General features: G+C 40.4%; 2 protein-coding genes across 6 annotated transcripts; both read left to right on the top strand.

Moving 5' to 3' along the window:
• Positions 1–800: 800 nt before the first annotated feature.
• dab2 (DAB adaptor protein 2) lies at positions 801–9,887 on the top strand. Of its 4 annotated transcripts, none has more exons than XM_038733621.1 (15): positions 801–1,023; positions 3,913–4,212; positions 4,351–4,490; positions 4,857–4,955; positions 5,043–5,174; positions 5,297–5,380; positions 5,655–5,678; positions 5,766–5,816; positions 5,917–5,979; positions 6,942–7,562; positions 8,148–8,277; positions 8,386–9,039; positions 9,146–9,315; positions 9,399–9,476; positions 9,575–9,887. In XM_038733621.1, the coding sequence occupies exons 2-14, from the start codon at positions 4,068–4,070 to the stop codon at positions 9,456–9,458; spliced, it is 2,373 nt and encodes a 790-aa protein (XP_038589549.1). In that variant the 5' UTR covers positions 801–1,023; positions 3,913–4,067; the 3' UTR covers positions 9,459–9,476; positions 9,575–9,887. The 4 variants fall into 4 exon arrangements, with proteins under 4 accessions (XP_038589549.1, XP_038589546.1, XP_038589550.1 ...); XM_038733618.1 differs by having other exon boundaries at positions 803–1,023; positions 9,396–9,476; XM_038733619.1 differs by lacking the exon at positions 801–1,023 and adding an exon at positions 1,728–1,748 and having other exon boundaries at positions 9,396–9,476.
• Positions 9,888–10,992: 1,105 nt separating this feature from the next.
• Positions 10,993–26,543, top strand: zgc:162472 (uncharacterized protein LOC553495 homolog). 2 transcript variants are annotated; one of them, XM_038733516.1, is made up of 29 exons: positions 10,993–11,127; positions 12,262–12,464; positions 12,552–13,200; positions 13,306–13,409; positions 13,566–13,631; positions 14,327–14,482; positions 14,712–14,845; positions 14,953–15,047; positions 15,170–15,224; positions 15,342–15,476; positions 15,642–15,872; positions 16,154–16,217; positions 16,309–16,510; positions 16,596–16,699; positions 16,836–17,217; positions 17,390–17,515; positions 17,949–17,985; positions 18,084–18,197; positions 18,294–22,725; positions 22,832–22,989; positions 23,115–23,299; positions 23,671–23,725; positions 23,840–23,993; positions 24,089–24,224; positions 24,313–24,343; positions 24,437–24,541; positions 24,631–24,913; positions 25,016–25,334; positions 25,447–26,543. In XM_038733516.1, exons 2-29 carry the CDS (start codon positions 12,268–12,270, stop codon positions 25,555–25,557), a joined length of 8,820 nt encoding a protein of 2,939 aa, XP_038589444.1. In that variant the 5' UTR covers positions 10,993–11,127; positions 12,262–12,267; the 3' UTR covers positions 25,558–26,543. The 2 variants fall into 2 exon arrangements, with proteins under 2 accessions (XP_038589444.1, XP_038589443.1); XM_038733515.1 differs by having other exon boundaries at positions 22,829–22,989.
• The last annotated feature ends 1,273 nt before the right edge of the window (positions 26,544–27,816 follow it).

The following is a 27,816-nucleotide window of genomic DNA, read 5'->3' as shown; positions in this document are numbered from 1 at the left end:
CCAGTTACCAGTGTTAGAAGTAATTTCTGCCACAAATGCTGAGCAACAAGAAATCCTTGCTTCATCTCAGCCAAGCCGTTGCAGTTTTTTGGCCACTCTTCCCCCTTACTCAATAGAAACAAAAGAAAACCATAATCATATTTCACATCACGTTTTATATTTTGTTTAAAACAAGAGTTATACTGAAATACATGCTGTTTTGAATAACAATTACAATGAAAAAGCTGGTAACTGCCTATTTTTCGACATTACTTAAAGGCTTGGGAGCAATATTAGGATTCATATGGAGTCATGTTTTTGGCCACCAGAATGTAAGTCCAATATTCACTCTCCCGTAAAGTTTTAACTAACTTAACTGTTTTTGGTCTCCACCAACTCCTGAGGGAAATGTCTGGCCTTTAAGCAGCTAAATGCTCCACCATGTTCACTGGCAGCTATAACGTTTGTCTAACTGATGTTTTGATGCCAGGCACAACAGCTTTCTGCTGCTGATGCTGCTGGAAAGCACAAATGCCTATGCTGTAAAATCTCTTTAACATCTCTTTTATTTATAATTAGACCACCCTGTCTACTAATTCATTAATTAAAGTGCAAACGTAGTCAAGCAGAGCGGGGATGCCAACAGGCCAACATGTTTCTCATTGTATTGTAGGAAATGAATGCACCCTCTTATGATACAACACCATGGACGGAACACTTTTCATGACCCACTTACTGTTCATGTAGAGTAGACCAATATGACCAATTCTGATCATTTCTTTCACGTGAAGAGACCGCCCATCTCCCAGCTGAAATCTGCAGTGTGTTTGGTCTGTCAGCCAGTGAAGGGTTAAACTGGGAGTTTGCAGCAGACTCTACTTTCTGTCCACGGCATTTAGCGGAAAACATCTGACTGCTGCTCGTTTTTCCGAAGCTGTGAATTGTTTTTACTCATTTTTCGCCGGAGCCGCGGAGGCATCACGGGAACAAAAATCCCTGTTTCTACAACAGGAATTCAACATCTTCCTGCGCACTTTCAAACAGGTAGGTTACTGTGTTTTGAACATTTTCCATCCATGCATTAGGCTAATTAAGGATCTACCTATGGTCTGCAGGTAGCCCTGTCAAAGTAGTTACAAAAATGTTGTTTTTTAAGTTCGCCCAAAAGCCATACTCATAACTACAAGTAGCTTGTGCGTGTTGCTTCTAAATCTGGAACAGACTAAAAATGTTTCCATTAACTGTAGGAAAGGCACATAACTTTAGCAGGTAAAACATTAATCATGGTTGCCATGTGACTCATTCGTGGTCCTTTTCTGTCTCAACTGTTGGAATAACAACCAATATCCCTTTCACTCTCTGCCAGCTGCAACCCCAACAACAAACATATTTTTAATCTGTTTAATATATGATTTTCAATAAGTTTTATGTTGCATCTCCTGTCCACATACCCTACCTATACCTATGTCCTAGTTTTAGTGCAAAACAACATTCATTTTTTATGAAAGTGTTTGCATGCCCTTTGTGTTCAGAGTGGGCCTGTGGTATTTCACCATCTCAATTCACTTGCAGACTGAGTCATTCCCTGATCTCCTCCAGATGTGCACTAGTTTACGTTTCCTGACGGCCCAGGATTGTGACATTTCTTCCCTTGCACTGCAGTTATTCTGCTGACAAATATGAATTTACACTTGTGTTCTCTGAATTAGTGTTGTGACACTGGTGGGTGCTGTGAAAAGCTCCAGATTTTTCTTCTCATCCTTCATCAGGTAGTAGCAACTACCTTTTCAGCTAGTTATTAAAATGTAATCCTTTAACTCAAATCACCAATGAGCAGCTGAGATTTCACCCTTTTTATTAGCCTTTCCTTTGCTAGTGGGACTCTGACACCGCTGGAGTTACCGGACGAGTGCAGTAAAGTGTCACGCTTGTGTAAATGAAGCATCAACAAGTGTTGAGGGTTATGTCTTGTTTTTCTACACTTCCTTGCACAGCAACAAAAAACAGCTAGTGTGTGTGTGTCTTGCAGGAACTGATGTGTCACCATGGGGAACAAAACATACAAGGGCTTAACGTGCTTGTTTTCATGACTTCAAAATTGGTTCTAGTGGATAAAATTAAGTTTTTATTGTTTTACAGCTGTACACTTCATTCCCCAGTAAGCTGAATTTACTTACAAATTTTGAGGAAACCGGTTGCCTCAAAAATATTAAGCAATGGGTAATAAAAACATGAGTGAATTTAACTTAAATGCTTCAAGGGCTGGAATCATTGTTTTAAGTTCAATATACTAAATAGTTAACAACTAAGTTAACAAGTTAATTTAACTTAAAATCATAAATGCTTTGCCAAATTACTCTATCTTTTGTGATGTAGCCCTCATTGCAATTGAAATAATTTCATTATGAGAAAACATGCACAATTTAACTTTACTTCGCACTCTCTGTTTTGTATAGGTGTTCATTTACAGAATCTCTGTATACCTAAGTCAGTCTGAGATTTGATTCACAGAGAGGTATCAGTTAGCACAAACCTGGAATGCACTCAGTGCCCTTTAAAGTTCCCAGCTGTTATCTCTATTTGCATGACTCATTTCCTTTACAAAACAAAATTAAGTGTCTGATGGATTTCATCATAAACAATACCTCTGTACTGGACTGTGTTCTTGAATTTTCATGATCACACAGGTGAATTTGGATTGTTTTCCTTTCAGCTTTTTTTTTTACCCTGATTTCACACCACCAGTAAGTGTTAGTTTTATAGACAGCTTGAAATGAGAATATTACGGGTGAATGATCATTCCAAAGGCTTCAATTTCTTATTTGTTGTTGCTTAGCTCAGCATCACGAGATCTTTTGCTCTGCTAGCGTAAGATTAACCTCAGGTAATTGCTCAACCTTTGCCCACTTCCAACCTTTGGTCTGTCCTCGGGTATTCACAGCCTCACTACACTGGTATTTTAGCCAGTGTAGCCTCTGGAACTGGTCCTAAAGGTATGTATGCCCCACACAGAGTCATGTTTGCATTGGTTGTATTCCACTGGCTGTGCAAAGCAAGAGTCCTTTATTGCTTTTGTGGCTGGCTTTATGCATTTGTTTGTCGATACTTTGTTGTTTAGAGTGACTAAATTTTGTTCCACAAGAAATAAGTTTGTTACACCTAACGTTGTTGAGGAGATGTGAATCTCATCTGCTGTGGCTTCTGCTATAAACCATTGTGATGTTGCTTTTGTTTCATGTGACACTGCCTTGTGTTTCATGCACAGTAAATGCAGGTATATTCATGACGGATGTCCAGTATGTTGGCAGACAAATTATTGATGACGTTATTGTTGATGTGCAGATACATATGATTAGCATGTTGTTTCTGAGCCACAGCTGGACTGGCTTTTTATGGGTCTGATAAATCACATGATGTGACAGTATGATTACAAAATGTGTTCAACATTGTCTATCTGTGCAGTTAGAGTGGTAGCTAGTTATTCATCTTGAGTCAACCTCCCGAAATAAACATGAAGTTCCAGGAGAACAAGACACAAGAGGTGACTGTGTGCAGGTCCGTCTTTATCTTTGGGATACTTTACTCTTTAACAGGGCTATCCAACTGACACAGCATGTGTTAAACTGGGTGTTAAAGTGTGTGTTTTCTGTATTCTCATCCTTATGAGACCATGATATTTTATGGGGCATATGTCCTGTTATTCTTCGCTCTCTGAAGGGTGTTTCGGTGCTTGTTAATATTTACTGTGGATTGTTAAAAGAATATGATTGTTTGTGATGTGCAAAAATCTTTTCAGCAGCTACTTAAAAAACCTTTCTAGCAGTAACTAAGTATTTTAAATGTAGCCCTTAACGTTCCAATATCTTGTTTGCAGTTTCACTTGAAAAGAGTGTGTATTAACATTTTGTCTCCTTCTCCTTTTTTCTCACTCAGACGCACTGTCCCACTTCACTTTTTCTGCTCCAGACACATAACATTAAAAGCATGTGTGGGTGTTAAGAGTCATCTGTTGACCTCGCTGCCCCTGAACACGGAGTTGCCATCTGCTTTACCCCTGACTGTCCACTTGTCCAGTGAGGCTCCACACCATGTCTGCAGTGGTGGAGAACAGCAGTCCCGCCCCTGCCGATACCAGCATTGCATCCCCGTCTACCGCCTCGACCTCCAACACCCCTCCAGCCTCGCCTGCAACAACCACATCCAAGGTCCCATTCAAGAAAGAGAAGAAGAAAAGTGAGTGACGGAAGACACAGTTATAATGATTATGAATAATCATGCCATGATCATCAGATTGACTATTTAGTTGCAAGGTTATCCTATCTGATCTTGTAGAAATCATAGTTGTGTTTATTTATTTATTTATTTTAACAGTCGCAGAAAAGACAGATGAGTACCTGCTGGGCAGGTTTCAAGGGGATGGCGTAAGGTACAAGGCCAAGTTGATTGGAATTGATGATGTCCCAGAGGCCAGAGGAGACAAGATGAGCCAGGACTCCATGATGAAACTTAAGGTGCAGCATGGGACCATGGACTATTCTGCTGTCTTTTTAAGTCATGAACAATATTAAGGGAATAGTATTTTAAAGCTGGTATCTCCAATTAATGCTTTCCAATTAATAAATCATCTGTGCGGTGGGTATCACATGGGTATCTGCAATTAAAAAATGTGTGCCTTAGCTTTTTAAGCACTTTTTTCCAAATTCTGCAGTAGTCAAAAGCAACCCTCCACGAGAACACCATATTTGCTGAAGTGTCCTCACTGCATTCCAGTGTCATAAACTTTACAGATATTAGATATTATTTAAATCAAGTCATGGCACAGGTCTTGTTTTGTTTACTCACAAAAGAAAAACAGCATCGTATGTATTTTACATCAGGGTATGGCAGTAGCTGCTCGGTCCCAAGGCAAACACAAACAGAGGATCTGGGTCAACATTTCCATGTCGGGCATCAAGATCATTGATGAGAAATCAGGAGTGAGTTCTGCCATTTCCTTCCATTACTGTCACGTCACACTGTGAAGTTCACAGCCTGCTAATAAAATCTTTGTCCTTATATCTCAGGTGATTGAACATGAGCATGTGGTGAATAAGATCTCCTTCATTGCCAGAGATGTAACAGATAACAGGGCGTTTGGATATGTGTGCGGTGCAGAAGGGCAGCATCAGTTCTTCGCCATAAAGACTGCACAACAGGTAACACTCACTCACAGATAAACACGCATACACAGTCTCACACAGAAGTACATACAGTAAACAACAAAAACTGCATCAACAACAAATACAATCAAATGTACTGTGTTTTTGTCACTATACAGGCAGAGCCCCTGGTCATTGATCTGAAAGATCTCTTCCAGGTCATCTTCAACATGAAGAAGAAAGAGGCAGAGGCCTCACAGAAGGTAACTGTTTGAGAAGCATTTGACTTTAAACCGGAAAAAGTTTTCTTTTCCAAGTATGGATGGTGAGAACATTTTCTTTCCGAAAGAAAAGCATTTAGGTGTGGTCATCTGGGAGCGTCGACAAGGTGCACACTGTATGTACCTCCTAGAAGTCAACACTGCCTCTCTGTGTTCTTTCAATGAATCACATCTTCAGACATTCCACTGAAATGACACATGCCTCAGTAAATTTAAGAAATAAGTATAACCATTAACAATCTGTTTCTGTTTACAGGGTGAGAATGGTAGCAATGTTGAGGTAAGCAACTGAAATCACTTGTTTTCTTCAAATAATTTCTCTGACTCCCTTCCTTAACTGTCTGCTTTTTTTCTGTTTTGTTTTCAGAATGGAAGTGATGCCTTGCCAAGTGTGGATGGTGCAGCAAAAACTGCCCAAGTAAGAATGTCTGCTCTGTTGTCTTTGCAGCTTAACATTAAATAAAATACGATTTATTTATAGTAACAAACACGCTATGTTTCTGTATTCTGACATCCAGCCAGTGGAGCAGCTTGACCTATTTGGAGCCATGTCGACCCCTCCAGACATCCAGGCTCCAAATGTAAGTGTGGTGCCATAGTGTAAAATGTTCCCTTTATCTGTGAAAAATTGTGGAATTTTATTTAGTCAGTAAAGTGTAGGTGGATGTTTACAGTATTATACTTGCAATGTATACTTTTTACACATCTTAATAATTACAGTAGGCTGTAGAAGACTTGTATCTTATATCTAATAAGTGCAATCATAGCAGTATAGTTTGCTACATGTTTTTGTATTATTGTCTCTTGGGTATTATTGTCTTTACACTTGTTAAAGCACTTTGTAACTTGTTTTTGAAAAGTGCTCTACAAATAAAGATGATGATTATTATTATTATTATTATTATTACATGCATGCTTTAAGATCGTTAAAAAAAATCCAGCTCCACTGAATAATCTCAGCTCCTCTCAGATCATTCCTGTGTGCGAAATCACTTCTAACTATTTTTGTGTTTTAATTATTGGTTGTGCGTGTATCATATTTTATTAATTGTAGATTTTAGTCAGTCAAAAGGATCTTTTAAGAATTGAGTTTATGCTTTGCGTCAACAATCTCATTGTTGTTCATCAAACCTTTTAAAGCTGCTACATGTAGAATTGATGAATGAGACATTTCTGTTGACTTTGGTGACACCTGGAGTCATGTACCGGTAGTGTTTCTGGGCCAGTTCACTAGCTGAGTTTCAGATCAACCACCTACTGCTGATTTTCGCATATCTATATAGTTTGCTGCTGTCCTAGGCAAGTAAGAATTTAATAACTAAATTTTTCAAGTTGGAAAATGGATTATACACTGTGATTCGTCATTAAATTTAATATGACACCTTTTGAGGTAAATATTCTACAGATAGCAGCTTTAAATTGTCATGTGTTTTCATGCCATATGATTCATTTTTCATTTTGTCAACACGTATGTTTGTCTTCTTCTGCAGAACTGATTCATAAATCTTTTTTTCTCTCCCACTGTCCCTCTCATGTTAACCAGGACTATAAAGATATTCTCTTGCTGGACTTTTCTGCTGAAGTTGACAGCAATCAGAATTGCATAAAGGGAAACTCCTTTGTAACTTCCCATGCCCCTGACCATAGATCATCTCCCCAGACAGTGAATCCCTTTTCCTCGACATTTGGCTACTTTCCAACCCCAGACACTGACCCTTTCAGAGATGACCCCCTTTCTAAATCATCCTCTAGCTTGGAACCCAATAAATCACACATCTCCCTCCCCACCACTAATAACCAAAACAACAATGCTGGCAACACCAGTAAGACAATTATTAGCGGTTTGAATGAAGACTCTGAACACCTCAGTCAGCAGATAAATGGATTATCCAGTAAGACAATGATCCTCGCTCTCAGTAATGGACAGTGGCCACTAGGGGGCAAAATAAGTCAGGGCAACACAATAACCATGATGGACGCGAATGAATCTGGACCAGTTCTCTCAACCAAAAACCCATTTATTGACCCCTCTTTGAAACCCACCCCTGTCTCTAATGGCATAATTCAACACCCACAACCCCCAGTGACTCATAGCAAGGATTCAGTAGTCATAAACCCGCCTCCACAGAGCTCTAAGGCTGGACGAGGTCGAAGAAGTGCAAAGGTGAAATTCTATAGCTAGATGAATCATAATAGAGTTGCATGTGTGATGCCTAAAATGGGGTTTATGCACATTTATCAGAGTATAATTAGTTTGCTAACATCTCCCTTTCTGAGCATTTGGGTTATGCACTGGTGCCTGACAGCATATGCCGGAGGATGCATTTGGTTAAGATAGGATGCAAGGCCTATAATTCAGGATTGCAGTTAAGGGTGGTTTGGATCTGTTCTGTCTTCATGCATGCACTGGTGGCTACATGCTTCTATAACTGGCTTGAGTAAATGACTGTGCTGCTAAACAATTAACTGTACCCTTTGTCATCTCTGATCTTAATCTATTTTCTAACATTCATGCTTCAGTGATAAAAGCACTGGTAAGTGGCAAGGCATGCATATTAATTGATGTTCAGGTAAATACTTTAGTATTTATTTCAGACTACATAATTCTAGTAAATAATCTATTGCTGCTGTAGAAGGTTGGTTTAATCTTACTTTCTAAATACAGCATAGTTTATGGGTTATTGGGTACACAGTTATGTTAATGTGGCGCAATAGTATTTCATATTTATGTTTTATTTTCTGTGAATAGTCCACAGCAAGTGATCTGTTTGGAGCAGACCTGTTTGCTGATCCTGGTCATTCTGAAGGGTTATCTGCTTCAAGTGACCTTTTCAACAGTATACCTGCAAACTCCACTCCCTCCTCATTAGCTGCTCTGGGTAATACACAAGAGGGGAACGTTGTGTCTTATTCAAATATTAAGATGTTAATTCTGCTTTACATTTCCCTCACTTTAATCTTTCATATTCATTTTTTTTTATATTCAGGGAATCTTCAGTTAGGTTTTCCAGCTACCACAAGTATCCCTGCTGCAGGCATGTGGGGAGCCTCCACCTCTGCACCCTCCATGTTCCCCATGCCAGGAGTGACAGCTCCAGGCCCTGGACCAACCTTCCCACAGCCATCTCCCTTTGGTGGGCTACCTGTATCACCCGCAGTCTGGGGCCAGCAGGTGCCATCTCAATTTGGTGCCCCACCTTTATCCCCACCCCATGCCTGGGGCCAGCCTCCCCCAGCGGTGCCTCTTGGTGCTCCAGCTTGGGGGCAGCCCGCCATGACCAATCCTTTCCAGCCCAGCCCGTTCCATGCAATGGGTGACCCACAAGGTCCGTCACGCCCTCCTCCTAGGCCACCTGTTAAGGAGGCCCCTCCAAAGGTAGAGAACAGTGCGTTTACAGCTTTGGACCCCCTTGGAGATAAAGAGAAGAAGACTGGAAAGGACATGTTCAAGGACTTCCAGCTTGCCAAACCCCCTGCCATCCCAGCGAGGAAAGGGGAGCTCGGGTCCAACTCTGCTCCAGCCCCAAGCAGCAACGAAGCCAGCTCTTTTGATAAGTACTTTTCCAGTAAAGTGGGCCTGGCTCAGGATACTGCAGATCATGATGACTTTGATATCAATCAGATGTCAACAGTTGTTAAGGGTAAATCAGCTGTAGTAAAGCACTGTGGTGCATGTAGTCAAAATTTTGCAAGTTGACATGTATGACTGTAAGATTTGTCACTAATTGTGTCCTGTAATGTGTTTAGATTTTCCTAAACCAGCTCCTGCCCCAGCTGCAGCCCCAGCTCAAAGCTTTAACCCTGGCCTCCTCGATGCCACCCTCTCTTCTGCTCCCATACCAAACAATCAGGACATGTTCGATAAAGCATTTGGGGCCCCAAATTCCAGTCCATTTGGAGCGCCACCTGTAGTTATGGTACAGAGATTCCCACAGACACATATTTACACCACAACAAGTGTCACAGTAATAATTTATATTTTTTCTCAATCTTACAGCAGACTGCTACTGTTGGTCAGACAACTGCTTTTGGGGAGCCTTTTGGAAATCCCTTTGCTTGACGATTACTTTGTCCATAAGTAAGTATGTTTCCATTTTAAGTTTATTCCTTAACTGAATCCATCTGTACAGGATAAACACTCTTTTCACTTTTTTCCTCTTCTGTATCCCCTCACAGCTGGAATGGAGTGAATGGAGCAAAAATCATCTTTGGGACAAGATGCTACAACATGCGAAAGACAATCCAAATGATGAACTCTTGTCCATGACCCGCCCCTTTTTTTTTTTTTTGTACACCTCTGCCTCTGGTGTTTTTTCCTGTCCAATCAGTAGTTCCTTTATTATTAAAGACCACTGATCTACGAAGTAAATGTTATGTCATGATCTGCTGAAGAAAGAATGTGGTGTGTGAGAAAAGGCATGTCCAAAGAGGTTCACTGCTGATATTGTCTGTGTTAAACAAATAAAAAAATTCAATCATAATAACAAAAGGTGTTGACTAGTCCATTGTTTTCCACAGACTGAGATAACGAATCAACAATTTGCAGCCCACTGGAGGTTCAAGAGTCAAACACATATACTGTATGATTCAAGAAATGCAAAGTTAAGTTATGTCTTCGTGCCCAAACACTGATGGTGTACGTCTTTGTTCTGTAACTACAATGTTTCTATACAGTATGTCTTTTTATTGTGTGTCATACAATTTTGGACACATACAGTGTTAGCTGGTACGAAAGAAGAACATGGGCGAACCGCTGGTGGACATGTACAAGTTGTCATTCAAATCTGCATTAGTTGGCCTTTAAGGATTTCTTCTGAAATCTTTCTGACATCAACAGGAAAAATCACATGGAGCCTCTCTATCTAGTAACTCAAGTGGATGACATTACAACAACCCCCAGTTGGGAAAAAAATTCCAGTAAAACAATATAAAAACAGTTCTTATAGTTATGTAAGTATACAGATTGTGAGAGACAATCCCACAGTGTAAAAACTTATTACTGATAAATTAATGTGCAACCACTTTTAGAGTTTATTGAGATGGAGTTAATTTTATCTACTTTATGTAAGTTGGGTAGTTTAATTAGAGAAATGCATTGTATTTAATAAGGTCATCATTGATATGTACAATTTGAATCTACAAACTAGCTATATGTGTCAAGTTATTTCAAAATTGCAGTACTTTAACAGTACTTGACTGACAGTTATTATATATAACCTAAACAAAAACGTGCGTGAGTATTTCTATTTTCTGCTACTTGATACTTCTATAACCAAAATTAGCTTCACCTAGACCAACTACAACATCAAAACACTGCTTACAAGTATTAATCATCCAATAGAATGATGTTTTAAATAAATGTTCTTGATAATGCTTCTGTATTTCTACTTACCTAAAATTATGAATGCTTTACTTTTGATTGAGTTTTTTAGATTGGTGTATTGTTACCTTTACTTAAAACACCTCAATACTGTTCCCATCACATACCAATATAATGGTCAGAATTCTTGAGAAAAAAAGGCCAGTCTTGCCCATAGACTGTATGATCTTGCCTCATCCAGCTCTTTACGAGGCTCTGACTACATTTCCCACAGCCCCTTTCAATGACGGAAATATTGCGTCACGAAAAACATGGTGGATTAGTGTGTGTGCATGGAGTCCGCTACCTGCCACTCGACGTCAATTAAAGAAAGCTTAATTCTTCCAGCAAACGACATATTCTTGAAGAGGTAAGTTGTTACAAGCAAAATAACACATGTAGACGCATTAAAATTATAAATGTAGCTGCCTCAGCTTTTAAACATCAACAGTAGGACGGTCCAAGTCAGTAAGACTCCATACTAAAAGTGTTGTTGTGCGAGTTTGAGCCCTTTGTGCACTTTTCGGCTTGTTTTTTTTTAACATTATTGTCGCGTTATTTCCATGTCCTTGCATTTGTTCGAACAAGGTGTGGTCCTTCCAATGAGATTTTCTTTACGGCGAGACTTGACGGTTTGTCAGCTGTCAACGTCGCTAGTCAGTTAAACGAATTGCTGAGGTTTGCATGTTGTATGTTACATAAAAAAACCCTTCCTTGCTAACGTTAGTTGTACAGCTATAAGTGCTGGCTTGCTGCGATGCTGCTGTTTAGCTAACGTTAATGGGGTGGGTAACTTTACACTTGCAGAGAGAAAACCGTATATAAAAGAAATGCGTTTTTGTTTAGAGTTTCAGTTTCCAAAGTGACAGAGCAGGCAATACATTATAAGTTGCATCCACTGCCATACATTTGAAATGTAATGCTGTAGTGGTGAGGTGATAAGCAATAATGGGGCAATGCTGCCCAACAGGGTATTGATGATAAAATGAGGAGAAAAGTCTGCAAACACTAAATAATAAACACTAAATTTTATTTAGTTTATTTTCATTTATATAGTAATGTGTTGCATTGGTTCAGTGGTCTGAATGCTTTGTAATGAGCAGTGATATTTGATATGCAGTGTTGGTATTCTAAGGATTCAGCATTCTCTTCAGTGTTTTGCACTTTGCATGTTAAGGACAAGCTAGGGTAAGCAATGTATATCAGGAGTATTTTTGTTAGGCTATTTTTTGAAATTAACAAATTTCAAATCCACTGTGAACCGCATCTGGGGAGAAGATTTTTGTGTTGTTGTAGGTTTGGCAATGGTTGGAATTGAAGAAAAAATATAAAATTATTGATGCAGTAAAATCTGTCTGTTGTTCTATGTAAAGATCACAGTTCTCTACAGCACCTCTGGTTCACGATCTCTGAGTCATTTTCTTTGGTGATGATTTACTTTCAGCTGGATGTCAGGTGTTACTGTTGGAAAATGATGCTTGTTTGACTTCATGTATGTTTTCAGGTCAAAATGTTTCGTCGGTCAAGATTTAGTATTCGACCCAACGTCGGTACGGCAGGGAGAACACCAGCAACAACTCAGGATGCCACTTCAGTAAATCAGGAAGCCAGTGAGAACCCCCAAAGCGTCAGTGAGAGCAGCACTGCTACTGCTGTGACAGATAACAAGTCTGTTGTGACCCCATCAGAAAAACCTACTGCCCCAGGGTGAGAAACAAGCATTAAATGGCTTCTAAAATGTATTTTAGAATGATTCCTACTTTTGTTATGTATAACAAAAATAACTTTTCTTAGGGATGGTAATGACCAAAATGGGGAAGGCACCAGCTCCTCAGCTGCAGTCCAGAGAAGGAAGCGGTTTTCTATCAAGCCCAAAGTGGCTCCAGGCCGCCCCTCCAGCCTTGCTCGGACACCAAAGTCACCGGTCAAGGCAGTCTCTGAAACTCCTGTTGAAGTCCCTTGCTCAGAACTTGACAAGTCAACAACGTCCAGCCAAACTGGGACTACAGCAGCCCCTCAGGGACTCAAGTCCCCAAGGCGACGGAGGCCTTCAGAAGAGAGCAAGCAGCCCACAGAGCAACCTAAACCCACCCTCATCTCATCTGACAATTCGGGACCTTTAGCTGTATCTCCAGCTGAAGACTCGCTAGAACAAATCCACCTGCCAGCAGACAGCGGCAAACAATTAGAAATCACGTCAAATAGTCAAGTTAAAGAAGTTCCCCCCAGACTAAAAGAGAAAGCCCCCCCATCTTTACCAGACAAAGAACATATTGAGATATCAGAGAAAGCCAAGACTCTAGTGTCATCTAAGAGTGGGCTTTCACTGTCACCACCAGCGTTCTCCTTGAGCAGACTCCTGAATGACCCATCAGACTTACAGAGGCTTGCAAAGGCCCAAAAGCTCAGAGAGTTGCTCAGACAGGAGATGCACAAAGAGAAGGTAAAGTCTGTTCACATTCTAGGTATAATGACTTAATAATTTGATATATGATGTTGGATATATCTTGCTGCATTATATTAAGAGTGTTATACTTTGATGTTGCAGAAAATCAAGAAAACAAAGGCACGTGCAAAAGAATTTACTTTAGATCCTGCAAAAATGACCATGAGGGACCTCATCCGTTATCTACCAGTGTCTAACCCCATGACGTAAGAGTCTCCTCTGTAACTTAGTCAAGCATGTGTAACATTTGATCCTTCCCTCCAGAGATGATGTTTTCTCTATTGATAATGCTGGGTCTTATTTGAAAAGAAGTCTTTTTTGTGTGTATTGTCTTTCGTGACTATAATTTGCAAATTCTCCAGATCTAGTTTAGAAGACTCTGCTCAGGAGAATGAGACGGTGGTCCCACCTTCTCCAGGAAGAGAAGTGTAAGTTTACCTCATCATCTTTCCCAATACTTTTCCCTTTTAGTTTTATTGATGTTTGGGAACAAAATGAAACATGCCGTATTAGCTTCATTCTGACTTTGTTTATTTGCATCCATACATCAGTAGTGAAAAGGATGTGATATTTTTATGTCAAGTTGTAATGTTGTTTAAATTGTTGTGTAATGTATTTTCTTCACACAAAAAACAAACTGAAAAAAAGTACTATTAAAACAGATATTTATTGATATTGGTATACAGGTTGAATACATTTCAAGTTGTATAAAGTTACTGCACATCTGATATAGAGAGCTCCATCCATCCATTAGCTATATCTGTTAATCCTTAAGGGCCAGTGCTATCTGATATGGCAGGGGTATAATCTGGAAAAGTCACCAGTCAATCACAGGCTGACAAGTAGAGATGGACAACACACTGGCATTCACACCAGTTTAGAGTTTCAAATTAACCATGGTCCTGCATGTCCTTGGACTGTGGGAGGTAACTGGAGCACCCAGAAGAGACCCACCCAGACATTGTCAAGCCTCATGGCCACTTGGAAATAATCTGCATAATGCACTACACTTTTAACTAAAAGTCAGCCATCATGGAGCTGTAGTTTGCATAATGAGATATAGATGTTACTTGTTTACCAACTCCATTTCTTCTGCCTGATATTTGCAATTGAATCCCTGCAGGTCACCAGAGAGAGCGCAGGAACTTGAAGTCCACCCTAAAATTGCAAGTCCGAGGGAGGAGGAAGAGGAGGAGGCAGAGGAAGAACAGGAAGAAGCTCTCATGGTTCCTCAAGTCAAAGTAGCAGAGGATGGCTCACTGATCATTGACGAAGAGAGGTCAGTGGCCTTCTCTAGGCTATGAAATGCATTCTTTCATGTTCATCAGTTTCCCCTCACTCAGTTATTGAGTTTTTCATTAGCTTGTTAGAAACTGACAATGTCTACAAATGCATCTAGAACATCCTACAGAGATGTGATTTAATATAAACATTGCTACATTATTGTGATATTGGAGATACTGGAACTGATTGTCCGCTTAGTCATATCCTCTCAACCTGTGTCTTAGCCTGACAGTGGAAGTCCAGCGAGCAAAAGGGCCAAACCCAGCACAGGAACGAGACCCTATCTTTGAGCGTGGCTCTACTACAACTTACTCAAGCTTCAGGAAAGGGACCCATTCGAAACCCTGGTCCAGTGAAGGTTAAACGGATGTGGATAATAGATATAGATACCAGAATTATAACATCTCTCTGAGGCCTTGTTCATATAGATTTTTCACATCATGATTGTTTGTTGTTTTCCATCAGAGACAGACATGTTCTTCCTGGCAGTTAGCATGGTGGGAACAGACTTTTCCATGATTTGTCAACTGTTTCCTCACAGAGCACGATCAGAGATAAAGGTCAGTGATCAATACAGCTATACATAGATTTATAGAACATGATATGATGAATCAACACACTGCTTCAGTAAAATCACAATGAAAAGTTTATGATTGTTAATTTAATTGATTTAAACTTTCAGAACAAATTCAAAAAAGAAGAGCGAGAGAATGCCTGGAGGATTGACAAAGCTTTCAGTAAGTATTCTGTTGGACACTATGTTTAGCTGGTTGAATATAACATGAATTGGTTAATGTTCCCATGCAATCCCTCTGTGGATTTTGATGCAACATTTATTGACCATTGTTTTGTAGGAGAGAGGCGCAAACTGGACATAGAGTATTTTTCTAAGCTGCTGGATAAGATTATGGAAGTTCAGAAAAATAGGAAGAAACTCAAGTCACTTGCAGAGAAGAACTCCCCCAAGAAGCACAAGAGAAAGGCAAAGGGTAACTGTCTCTCCATGCGTTTTATCATGTTTTATACTCTGAGTTGACCATTATTATACAATGTTACCATATTATAACAATGTTATTTTTGGGTACAGATTAAAAGACTATTCTCCCTGCATTTTTCAATTCCACAATCATTGTGTGTTCTCATCCCATCTAAAGGCAAAGCTGCAAAGAAGCTGAGTGACGTGGAGGAGGAAAATGAGGAAGTGGAGAATAAAATTCCTGACTTGGAGGAGGAGGGAGAGAAAGAGAATGAGGACCTCTGTAATGAGGGTGGAACACCTGTTTCTAAGCCTAAGAAGAAACGCAAAAGAAATAATAGACAGGAGGCCTTGACTGAGGAACCAAATGACAAGAAAAACAAAACGGGTGAAAAAAGCAATGAACAAGGTAAATGATCATTCAGTTATTTAAAAAAATATGCACATTTTACAAAGCTTTGTAGTTTTAAATAATGTATATATGTGTGCACAGGCATTGTAATGTAGGTCTATGGGCGCTGCCATTTTGCTCCATCTAACTGGTTTAACAAAAAAATTCTAGAAAATGTATGCATATGGTCCTAAAGCAAGCAATATTTAAAATTCTAAATTTAAATTACTTTCTTGTTCCTTTCTTGGCCCTTGTTGATTGTTGCTGGCGGTAATTTTGTTTTCCTTTTATATGATTAGATGACGCCTACACACCCGAAGACGCTGAAGCAGCACTTCCTGAAGACTGTACTAATTTCGACATGTAATGAAACTTTAAAAATGTTGTTTAAAACCATGTATTTTGTGTGCATCTTTAGTTGGCATTAAAATTCTCTTATTTGTCTAATATGCAGATCTGATAAGACTGAGTCTATGAATTCAGCCAAGGACACCGCAATCAAGCCAGCTAAACTCTCACGAGGAAGAGCACCTAAGCCAGTACTGCCTTTGGGCCGGAAGTGGGGTAAAAAGCCTCCACCACCCTCTACAAAGGCCAAAGATACTGCGCCAGATAAAGGGGACGAGAGTGTGAGTGATGAAGCCTCTAAAAAGCAGGTAATTATTTCAGTTTTAGTTTGGAGTCAACAGATCTTTCTACACATTGTTTATTGCCTTACTGAAAGTTATGCTAACCTTATAGGTAGATAATGATACATCACCTTTAAGGCAAGCCACTAAGAGGTCAGCTGATGACATTTCTTCTGAAGAAGAGGATGCCACAGTTCAACCTCCAAGACCTACCAGGTACAGTGTTTCATGTTAACCCATATTTCATGGCTCCCATTGGATCCAGAAACATTCCTATTCCCAATTACCACACAATACTTTGGATATATTAAAATAGATCATGAGATCACCGCTGTGTGATTGTGTTTTGTAGGTATGGGAGAGTGCCCAAACCCACCAAGCCCTTGACTTACCCTGCCAAAGAGAGTGCACACTCCTCTTCGTCTGAAACCACTCCTGCCTCACCAGGAGTTTCTGCTCCCAGGCCTAAACACAAATGCACAGCCAAGAGGGGAAGATTATCAAAGTCACAATCATCCCAAGAGTCCAAAAAGCCCAAACTAGTCACCCTCAGAGCTTCGCAGTCAGAATACAGTGATGAGGAGAATGAAAACCAGTGGGACGAAGAAGAGATGGAGGAGGAGCAGCACCCTGCATGTAGCTCCAGTAAGGACAGCATTGCCCCTGTTTTTGTGCCTGTCAGCCTGCGTTCCCCACATCCTGTAATATCAGAAGTGGAAGAGACTATGGAGGAGGTATGAGAAACAATTTCCCATCATGTTGTGGTGAGACACACCATCCATTATTTTTATTTTTGCTAAATTCTTATAACAAGCATTTTTGTGTTTGCATTCGTTTTTCTTTGTGCATGGTTTTACATTCCATAATTCAAACCCTCCACTGTGGCTCCCCTCATCCCACACATAGCTTGATATCTTGGCCAATATACCTGATGTGTTGGGCATCTCCCAAGATGCACTGTGCCCTGATGCCTCTTTTGAGCTGGCACAAAATGACACTGAACCATGTGAACATCAGTTGGACCTGCTGGTTGTAAGTGCCCTATGTCTAAAATGTAATACCAGTGAAATTAACGCATTATCCCCAGTTACCCTTTATTTTAATATGCAGATGTCTCCCTCTTTTCAGTTTTAGTGCATATATTTGGTTTGCGCATGGATCATTCAGTTATCTTGTGACTTAAAATAATTTAGTTTTAGTTTTTGCACACTTTAAATTAAGAAAATTTAGAATTTGAACAATGATGTATGCAGTCTTGCTATTTGTATTTTTATTAATTAAAATGTATTAATATTTTGTTGACTTGGATGAACTCATAGCAACCTTTTTATGTCCATATGTAATCAACTGACAAAGACATAGAAAGAAAATGACAAAGAAGTGTAACTGGGGCTATGTTTTTTCCATACATTACATCCCTTGACAAGTTTTTGATGTGACTTTCAATACATTGTTTCCCTTGCAGGATGTTATAGACTTTCTTTCTTCAGAACACACAGAAGGTATGTTGTTGCTCCCAGTGGAATACGTGTGTGTGTGTGTGTGTGTGTGTGTGTGTTTTATATTGAAGTATTAATTCTGTGGGGCTCTTTTTGTTTAGCATCTGAGGATGAGAGCTACAATGAGGCTGCTCAAACCCTGTTGACTATCGGCAACCTGGCTCACCTCTCTCAATCAGCACAGAATCAAATAGCCACACAAGATCACATATCCGGTTAGAGACACACAATTCTGTGTATTGGAATTAGATTTCATTTGTTTTAGAACAAATGACAATAAATTAAAAATGTACCTTTATGTTTAATTTTAGGTACAACGTCAGTCAGTGTGAAAGAAACCAGCCAACACCGAGAAGAAGAGATTTTATCAAAGCCTGCTGCACAAGAGGAAAACAGTGCTGTTCCTCATATGGCTGCAACTCCTGGTCATGGAGTCACAGAAACATCCGAAACCATTGCCACTGTGGAGCTACAAAACAGAACAAAAGACGATGGTGAAACTAGTGTCCTCTGGACAGATTCTGATATGGACCCTAAACCTCAACTGCAGTCAAGTCCAGAGAGCTCAAAGAAAAATTCTCCAAAAACCAGGAGAGGACGCGTTTCCAAGGTGAAACCAAAACCTAACCTAGACCAAGCCTCAAAGACTGCTCAGTCAAAATTCCAACCAGAGACATCAACAGTAAGGACAGCTGAAGAGAGCCACACAATTGCCCCTCAACTTTCTCAAGCCACTGAGACAGCTGCCAAAGTATCCCCTAAGATAGCAGATTGTAGTCAACAATTGTTAAAAGATGAAATCAAACTTACAAAAGAACCATCTAGCACCCAATTGGAACCCATTTTGGAACAGGCCACCAGACACTCAAGGTCAACATCTGAGTCCAAGCATGATATACTGATGTCAAATGTTGGGACAACTAAGAGTAGTTATAACCTGGTGACATTTGACCCAGTGGTCACAGAATCGCATATTGGACAAGGGACTAATATAGACTCAGCCCCAGTCCAAGAGAGCAGCGACCATCCTGCTTCATGTGTTACACCTGCGGAAGATTTACCTGTCAGTCAGAAAGAAGAGAGTGAGGAAACACCAACTCGCCAGACCAGGAAGAGTCGATTCCAGAAAGTCAAACCCAAACCCAACCTAACACCGACATCAAGAACCGTACATTCCAAACCTCAAACTACAAAAGACACTTCAGATAAAGACTCCAACCAAACTCTAAACCCCAAATTACATGAAACAACAGTAGCAACAGTAGAGCTTGAAGCAGAACCAACTTGCACCGCCTCTCCTGAAAAACCAAGTCAAAGCACTGGTCCTGCCTCAGATCTCATACCATCATTGGATTTAGGCTCTAATCTTACACCCACAGAGGAACTATGTGCAAGAGATATTGTTCAAGTAGAATCAGATGCAGCAACATCAGATCATAGTGCCTCAGAAAACCGGTACTTTTTTGATTCCAAGTTTGAATCTAGTGTGGAACAGAACAGAGATGCAAGGCCAACATCCACAGATGAAAAAACAATGTCCCATGCTGGTACAACTGAGAGTAGTTGTAGTAATCCACTGACATCCGACTCAGCCACAGGATCACAAGTTGGACAAGACTCAAACATAGAGTCAGCCCTTGTCCAAGAAAGTAGCGACCATCCTGCTCCACGTGTTACACCGATAGAAGGGTTACCTGTCAGTCAGGAAGAAGTGATGGATATCGCACCAACTCGCCAGACCAGGAAGAGTCGATTCCAGAAAGTCAAACCCAAACCCAACCTAGTACGGACATCAAGAACCGTACATTCCAAACCTCAAACTACAAAAGACACTTTAGATAAAGACTCCAACCCAACTCTAAACCCCAAATTACATGAAACAACAGTAGCAACAGTAGAGCTTGAAGCAGAACCAACTTGCACCGCCTCTCCTGAAAAACCAAGTCAAAGCACTGGTCCTGCCTCAGATCTCATACCATCATTGGATTTAGGCTCTAATCTTACACCCACAGAGGAACTATGTGCAAGAGATATTGTTCAAGTAGAATCAGATGCAGCAACATCAGATCATAGTGCCTCAGAAAACCGGAACTTTTTTGATTCCAAGTTTGAATCTAGTGTGGAACAGAACAGAGATGCAAGGCCAACATCCACAGATGAAAAAACAATGTCCCATGCTGGTACAACTGAGAGTAGTTGTAGTAATCCACTGACATCCGACTCAGCCACAGGATCACAAGTTGGACAAGACTCAAACACAGAGTCAGCCCTTGTCCAAGAAAGTAGCGACCATCCTGCTCCACGTGTTACACCGATAGAAGGGTTACCTGTCAGTCAGGAAGAAGTGATGGATATCGCACCAACTCGCCAGACCAGGAAGAGTCGATTCCAGAAAGTCAAACCCAAACCCAACCTAGTACGGACATCAAGAACCGTACATTCCAAACCTCAAACTACAAAAGACACTTTAGATAAAGACTCCAACCCAACTCTAAACCCCAAATTACATGAAAAAGCAACAGTAGAGCTTGAAGCAGAACCAACTTGCACCGCCTCTCCTGAAAAACCAAGTCAAAGCACTGGTCCTGCCTCAGATCTCTTACCATCATTGGATTTAGGCTCTAATCTTACACCCACAGAGGAACTATGTGCAAGAGATATTGTTCAAGTAGAATCAGATGCAGCAACATCAGATCATAGTGCCTCAGAAAACCGGAACTTTTTTGATTCCAAGTTTGAATCTAGTGTGGAACAGAACAGAGATGCAAGGCCAACATCCACAGATGAAAAAACAATGTCCCATGCTGGTACAACTGAGAGTAGTTGTAGTAATCCACTGACATCCGACTCAGCCACAGGATCACAAGTTGGACAAGACTCAAACATAGAGTCAGCCCTTGTCCAAGAAAGTAGTGACCATCCTGCTCCACGTGTTACACCGATAGAAGGGTTACCTGTCAGTCAGGAAGAAGTGATGGATATCGCACCAACTCGCCAGACCAGGAAGAGTCGATTCCAGAAAGTCAAACCCAAACCCAACCTAGTACGGACATCAAGAACCGTACATTCCAAACCTCAAACTACAAAAGACACTTTAGATAAAGACTCCAACCCAACTCTAAACCCCAAATTACATGAAAAAGCAACAGTAGAGCTTGAAGCAGAACCAACTTTCACCGCCTCTCCTGAAAAACCAAGTCAAAGCACTGGTCCTGCCTCAGATCTCTTACCATCATTGGATTTAGGCTCTAATCTTACACCCACAGAGGAACTATGTACACGAGATATTGTTCAAGTAGAATCAGATGCAGCAACATCAGATCAGAGTGTCTTGGAAAACCAGAACTTCTCTTATGCTCAATTTGAATCTAGTGTCAAACAGGACACCAGAAACACAAGGCCAACATCCACAGATGAAAAACCGATGTCCCAAGCTGGTACAACTGAGAGTACTTGTAGTAATCCACTTACATCTTGCTCAGCAACAGGATCACAAGTTGGAAAAGACTCAAACATAGAGTCAGCCCCTGTCCAGGAAAGCAGCGAACATCCTGCTCCATGTGATATACCTGTAGAAGAGGTACTTGTCAGTCAGAAAGAAGGGATGGATACCGCATCTACTTGCCAGACTAGGAGAGGTCGATTACAAAAAGTCAAACCCAAGTTATCACAGATATCAAGAACTGTGTGGTCTAAACCTCAAACTACAAAAGACCCTGTTACATACATGCTTGTAGAGAAACCCTCAAATCCACCTTCCAGACCTGAATCCACTGACAACACAATAACAGAGGGAGAAGCACAGCCAACATGCAGTAGCACCCCTCCTGAAAAACCAGGCCAAATTAAAAGTACTACCACTGATTCAGTTTTGGTACCATTGTTGGAATTAGACTCAACTCACAAATCCACAGAGGAATTTCATTCAACTGAGGCCCAAAAGACAAATGTTAGTAGTGCACTAGACTTAAACTCAGAGGGCTCAGAACAAAATGCACCTCAAAGAAGGCAACGCTTTCCCAAGGTCAAACCCAATTTAGGATCATCCACTAGAACTACCCAAGCAAAACTTCACTTAAATTACACTAGTAAACCCTCAGAACAGTACCATATGGACACATCTTCAAATGTAACCTCAGAACAACTTTCTGTGGACAAGAACGATGCACATACAGAACTGAAACTCGCAGAGAAAAACAGCAAGCACTTGACATCAACACATTGTTCATTACATTCAGAACTTCTCAGCTCAACAAATTTAGGACCCTCAGAGTCACTAGACAGCACAAATGATGAGCGTACTTCCTCTGATTGTATCACTATAGCAACATCCTGGGTTGCTGAGAATCAGTCTATGTTGACAGACTCAGTTCTTGAACATAGGGGTAGTGAAACACCTACATTTGAAGAGGAATCCATAGGGGATACAATGTCAAATAATGACAAGGTGGAGGCTGGACCGGGTTCTCAATGGGACTGCAAACAGGACTTGTCCATTAGAGTTACAGCGACAAATACCCAACTAACAGATGATCCAACTGCAGTTTCAAATGTCCAGTCTTCAGAAGATGGTTCAACTGTGTCAAAAATTAAATCTATACTCCCTACTTACACACAGTCCAAACCAGATGCAAAAGAAAGCACTCAGCAGCCACGTTCAGAGAATGACTCAGAGGTTCAAAGTCAAGATGCAGTCCAACAATGTTCTGAAACCACTAAAACTAATCAAACATCTGCCCAAAGGTAAGTCATGAATCATAACTATGTTTTAAAAATAACTTTATTAACAGCCTCATGTTTTAAAATTAATATTAGTGAGATTAATTAGTTTGTTTTCCACTTAAAGCAGTGATGATAATCAGTCAGAGAAAACCGACTCTTCCAAGTCCTCAAGAAAAGCTCCTCAGACTCGTAGAGGCCGGCTAGTTAAACCCAAACCCAACCTGGCACCCAGCAGCCGACCTCCAAAACCCCAACAAGTCCGGAATACAAAAAAAGCAGGAGCAGGTCTGACATCTTTTTAAAATTAAAGTTCCCTTACTTTACGTAATGGCGAGCAGATATTCAGGATCACTGCCATTCATCACCATGCAGTACCTTTGTCAGTCACTAATTGTTATTTGTTTCCACAGATTCTGGTACTCACTCAGAAGGTGTGGATGCTTCGGTTTCCCACAAATCTGTGTCTGAGCTCCGACCTGACTTTCAACAACCAGTAGAGGGACCTATTGAACAACAAAGTATTCAAAATCCCCACCCAAATGATGCTGGGTCCTCTATTGGCTGTTTGACACAAGCACCTGACAATTCTACTCAGGTAAGATATTAATCAATAAATATTGTGTGATTGCATTGTCTTTTTGTGTTGGAATTTCTGTTAAGCTTGTTTATTGTGTCCATGACCAGATATTTAACAACATGCTAATAACACAGACCAATATTCTTCTATCATGTGTTAGCAAACCTCCAATTTTATATTGTATAGCAGTGATTCCCAACCAGGTGGTACTTGTCAGTGGGTACGTGAAAAGATTGTAAAATAACTCAACTAGTTTAAAAGTAATGAATAAAGAGCTGAAACGTCACACTTAAGCGACTCAAAGTAGTACAAACGCAGGCCTTAAGAAGCTCGTACTACATTTACGAATAAATCCTCAAATGTGTCACTGATTTTCTTTACAATCCCAGGATGCATCAACATCAATTACAGGAGAGACCCAAAGTCTCACAATATTTCCCGACTGTAAGTCAATTATAGATCACTTTCCACTCACTCACCATCAGTTGATTTTATACTGTGAATTATATATAGCACATGTACCAAGATTTTGGTTTCTGAAACCTCTGTCACTCTCAGTGCTGTCGGAGCAGGTGCCTTCAGATCCAGATGAACCGTTTTTCATCCTCTCTCTGACTGAGATCCCAGTCTGCTCATCAGGGGAGGTGGTGGACAGTGTGTGTGAACCCTTCCCTTATCTTCCTGTAACAGATACATCAATACAGCAACAGAGGTTAGTGCCTGCCTTTTATCAGTTGGTCATCCCGATGATGCAGGCGGTGGGTTTGTTTGGTGTCTGATTCTGCAACTTTCTTCACCCCTCTGCAGTGTTCTGGGAGAGAGTTTGGCAGCAGCTGGACATGGGTCTCTCTCTAATGTAGCTGTGCCTGTGTCCATGGAGGAAAGTGGTGAGACAGGCCTCATCAATGTAATAGATTTTGGGCCGGATCCAGCTGCATATAAAGTAAGTGAATTGCAAGGAACCACTTGTTGCTGCAAAAATGTTTACATTTGTTAAATTCTTTCTTGTTTTTTTTTCTTACCCACGCCAGAGTTTGATGGAGAATCCAGTGGATCCACATGGTAGTGATTGCATTATTGTCATTTATTTAATGTTATTAATGATTAATGTTGTGTTAGAAATGGTAACATGGATTGTTTGTGTTTATGGCACAGAGAGGACTACAGTTCAGTCATCCGAATTTCCAGAGACTGTAGAGAATATTGATGAGAGTGAAATTCCCCCTACAACGCAGAGACTAATGGGCACTAGAAGAGGAGGTATGCAGTAGATGAATACTTAGTCATCACATGCATTCTCTGCAAATTGGACACATCTTTTTCATCATGTACCTGTTTCTCTGAATCAGCCAAACTGCAGGTTACGCCCAATACTACAACGAGGATGCGAGCCAGCAAGACCCTCGCTGCAAAGGAGTCAATTCCAGTCCAAGCAAACACCACCCAGGACTCAGAGCTTCCTGGGCCTTCTGTGCAGCCAAAAGCCATTAATGAGCTCATCACTGAGCCACAGAAAAGAAGTTGTGAGCATACAGACATTGAGAAGGAGACTCTAATAGATGGGAAAGACCATGAAAATAGCAGCTCAGGAGCACAAACTGCACAGACTAGGCGAACTAGTAGTAGGAATAGGTGAGGGGAAAAACTCCTGAATAGTTTTCCCAGATTTAATCTTGGTGTCTTATTTATTGTTGTATTGCTGCAAATCCCAAATAATTTTTATTTTCCTGACAGAAAACCCGAAGTCTTACCTGCTTTCCCTTCTGAGACAAAGAAGACTGCCCCTTCGAGCGATTCTCCACCTGGTAAAGCATCTTCCAAGGGCCGTAAGGTCAAAACTCCACGCGCAGCAGGAAAACGATCTACCCAAGCTCCTGTAGCGTCAACATATGATGTCACTCCCACACCCAGTCCAACACTGCCGCAAGAGGAAACCCACTTAATATTGCCTCCCACATCACCAACACAGACAGAAATGGACATCAAACAGACTTCTGAGCACAGTCAACTATGCTCAGATCCAACTTACAGCACTTCTCAATGTACAGCTGAGGTAAGGAGGGTGCAGATGCTACAGAGGTTGGTGGGGGGTCATTTTAATTCAGTGGAATTTTTACACACCCACATGGAATCGATTACAGCTGATCCTGTGTTCTTTGTTGCAGGGTTCCCAGGTAAGTGATGTTGTAGAGAGCAGCTATATAGAAGAGGAGGAGCCCACCAGTGTGTCTCAGTACTTCTTAAGTGACATTTTTACAGAAGTGGAAGAAGGATAAAAGCCATAGAGAGTGAAAGGAGGAACGTGTTGGTGTCTTGCCTTTTATTTTAAATGTTTTTGTTTTGTATGTTTGTAAAGGTTAATTTATAACTAAAATATTGGGGGGGGGGGTTGCAGTCAGTTGTAATGACGTGAAGCTAAATTTACTACACTGACAAATACATTTCATTCAAGCACTTTGAGTGTGTACAGTAGTTTGAATTTACTGAAATGCCTTTTTTTTTAAAGGCCATTGGTTCAAATAAGTATTAAACCATACACATTAATAACTGAAACGCTGTTAAATTGCTAGTTTGACTCAAGCAGGCTTTCCCAATAATTAATTATTCTGTTTCAAGCCTCTGATTCCCTAATTTGGTTAAGTACCTATGAAAATGTAAATATTGTACAATGGCAAACTGTTAATTGATTATTATTTTTTTTTTTTTTTCTTCTCATGTCTGTTAAGTTTTAACACAGACTGTTGTCAAACATTGGTCTCAGGTAGAAAAACATAACCAGATTACTTGACATCATGTACAGTTCTACCTTTAGATTTACTGTACCCTTTTTAATGCCTCTTCTGTGTGTTTTTGTGCTCGTTTTTAAATTATCCCTTCTAATCTGAAACAAATTTTTGTTTGCATTTGACAAAGAAGGATGTCCTAAAAAATGGCCTTTCCTTCTAGAAAACAAGACATCAAACAGAATTTCATTTAGTAAAAACGACATCATTATATTCTGCAATTTCACCCCATACAGAGCAGAGGTAGTTTAGAGTATTTTATTTTCGACAAACTAGCATAGGACATTTTTATATACTGTAAATAGTGTAGATCAGTTGAACGTTAAGAGGTCCTTGTAAAGATATTCAGCATTCAGATTATGTTTGATACTTGAAATAACACATCATGTGTTATGTACCTTAAATGTTTCATTACTTAATTAAAGGTAAAATGTGGAAATATGTAAGATCTGAATAAAATGTATTCTTCCATCATAATATGATTATGTGATTATGATATGATTTTTCATCTATGGTGGTGTTCAAACTCCTTCACTACATTGTGATGACGTTTTTGCCCATTTCACAGCAATTACAGCTTCATGTCTTGGGTAAGTATATAAAGCTTTACCTAGATTTGCAAAGTTTATCTGATTCTTGGCGTATCCTCTCAAGCTTCTTCAGATTGGATGGGAATCGTTTGAACTGCCATTTTCAGCTCTCTCCACAGATGTTATATGGGGCTTAGTCTGGCATTTGGCTGGGCCACTTAAGGACAGTCCCAAAGCCATAACAGCATTGTCTTGGCTGTATGCAGAAATGTAAACCTCTGCCCCATCCTGATGTCATGTGCACACTGGAACAGGTTTTTCTGAATTCATTCCTCAATTCTGACCAGTCTCTGTGTTCCTGCCACTGAGAAGCACACCCATTGCATTATGTTGCCACCACCATGCTTCAGCGTAGGGGTGGTATTAACAAGGTGATGAGTAGTGCCTGGTGGTTTCCAGACGTGGTGCTTGGAGTTCTCCTCAAAGACCAGATAATCTTTTTCCTCATCTTCTCAGAACCTTCAAATACTGGTTTGCAAACTCCATAAGGGCTGTCATATACCTTTTACTCAAGAGTGGCTTCCATGTAGCCACGCTAAGGCCCAATTGATGGTGTGCTGCTGAGATGGTCGTCCTTCTGGTCCTTCTTCTCGCATCTCTGCACTGATGAAGCTCTCTATAGAGGGACTGTTCTCAGTCACCTCCCTCACAAGGCTCTTGTTGCAGATATTCAGTTTGGCCAGACAGCTGATTCTTAAGAGGCGTGAAGGTTCCAAACTTATTTTATTTCAGAATTATTGAGACCAATGTGGAACACTCGTACTGTTAGCAATGGTTTCATACCCTTGCCCTAATCTACTGTATGTATTGTGAGACCTATAGGCTACACAGGTGTGTGCATTTCTAAACCATGTCCAATTAATTGAATTTTGCCGCTAGACAGATCTCAGTGATAATTAAAGCAAACAGGAAGCACGTGCCGCAGCAAAGGGTCTGAATACTTCTGTAAAGGAGAGATTTAAGTTTTTAATACATTTGCAAACATTTCTAAAAACATGTTTTCTGTTGGCATGGGTTATTGAGGGTAGATTGATAATCCATTTAAAATTAAATCTCCAACACAAAGTGTGCAAAAAGTGAAGGGACCTGAATAGTTTCTGAAACCACTTTGTTAGTTAGATTCTTTCTTTTTTATGTTGAGACGTATTTGATGTCTTCAGAC

Source organism: Micropterus salmoides, unplaced genomic scaffold (genome assembly GCF_014851395.1).
Source record: "Micropterus salmoides isolate LMB-PRFRI ecotype aquatic unplaced genomic scaffold, ASM1485139v1 Ms_hic_scaffold_20, whole genome shotgun sequence".
NCBI classification, from domain to species: domain Eukaryota; kingdom Metazoa; phylum Chordata; class Actinopteri; order Centrarchiformes; family Centrarchidae; genus Micropterus; species Micropterus salmoides.
Note: the sequence above shows the minus strand (reverse complement) of the source record. Positions and strands in the feature narration are given on the sequence as shown.

Coding starts and splice junctions, on each gene's coding strand:
- dab2 (XM_038733618.1), top strand. CDS start 4,068: ATGTCTGCAGTGGTGGAGAACAGCAGTCCCGCCCCTGCCGATACCAGC. Junction 4,213..4,350: donor CAAGAAAGAGAAGAAGAAAA/GTGAGTGACGGA, acceptor TTATTTTAACAG/TCGCAGAAAAGACAGATGAG. Junction 4,956..5,042: donor TCATTGATGAGAAATCAGGA/GTGAGTTCTGCC, acceptor CTTATATCTCAG/GTGATTGAACATGAGCATGT.
- zgc:162472 (XM_038733515.1), top strand. CDS start 12,268: ATGTTTCGTCGGTCAAGATTTAGTATTCGACCCAACGTCGGTACGGCA. Junction 13,410..13,565: donor CCAGTGTCTAACCCCATGAC/GTAAGAGTCTCC, acceptor CAAATTCTCCAG/ATCTAGTTTAGAAGACTCTG. Junction 22,726..22,828: donor AATCAAACATCTGCCCAAAG/GTAAGTCATGAA, acceptor TTCCACTTAAAG/CAGTGATGATAATCAGTCAG.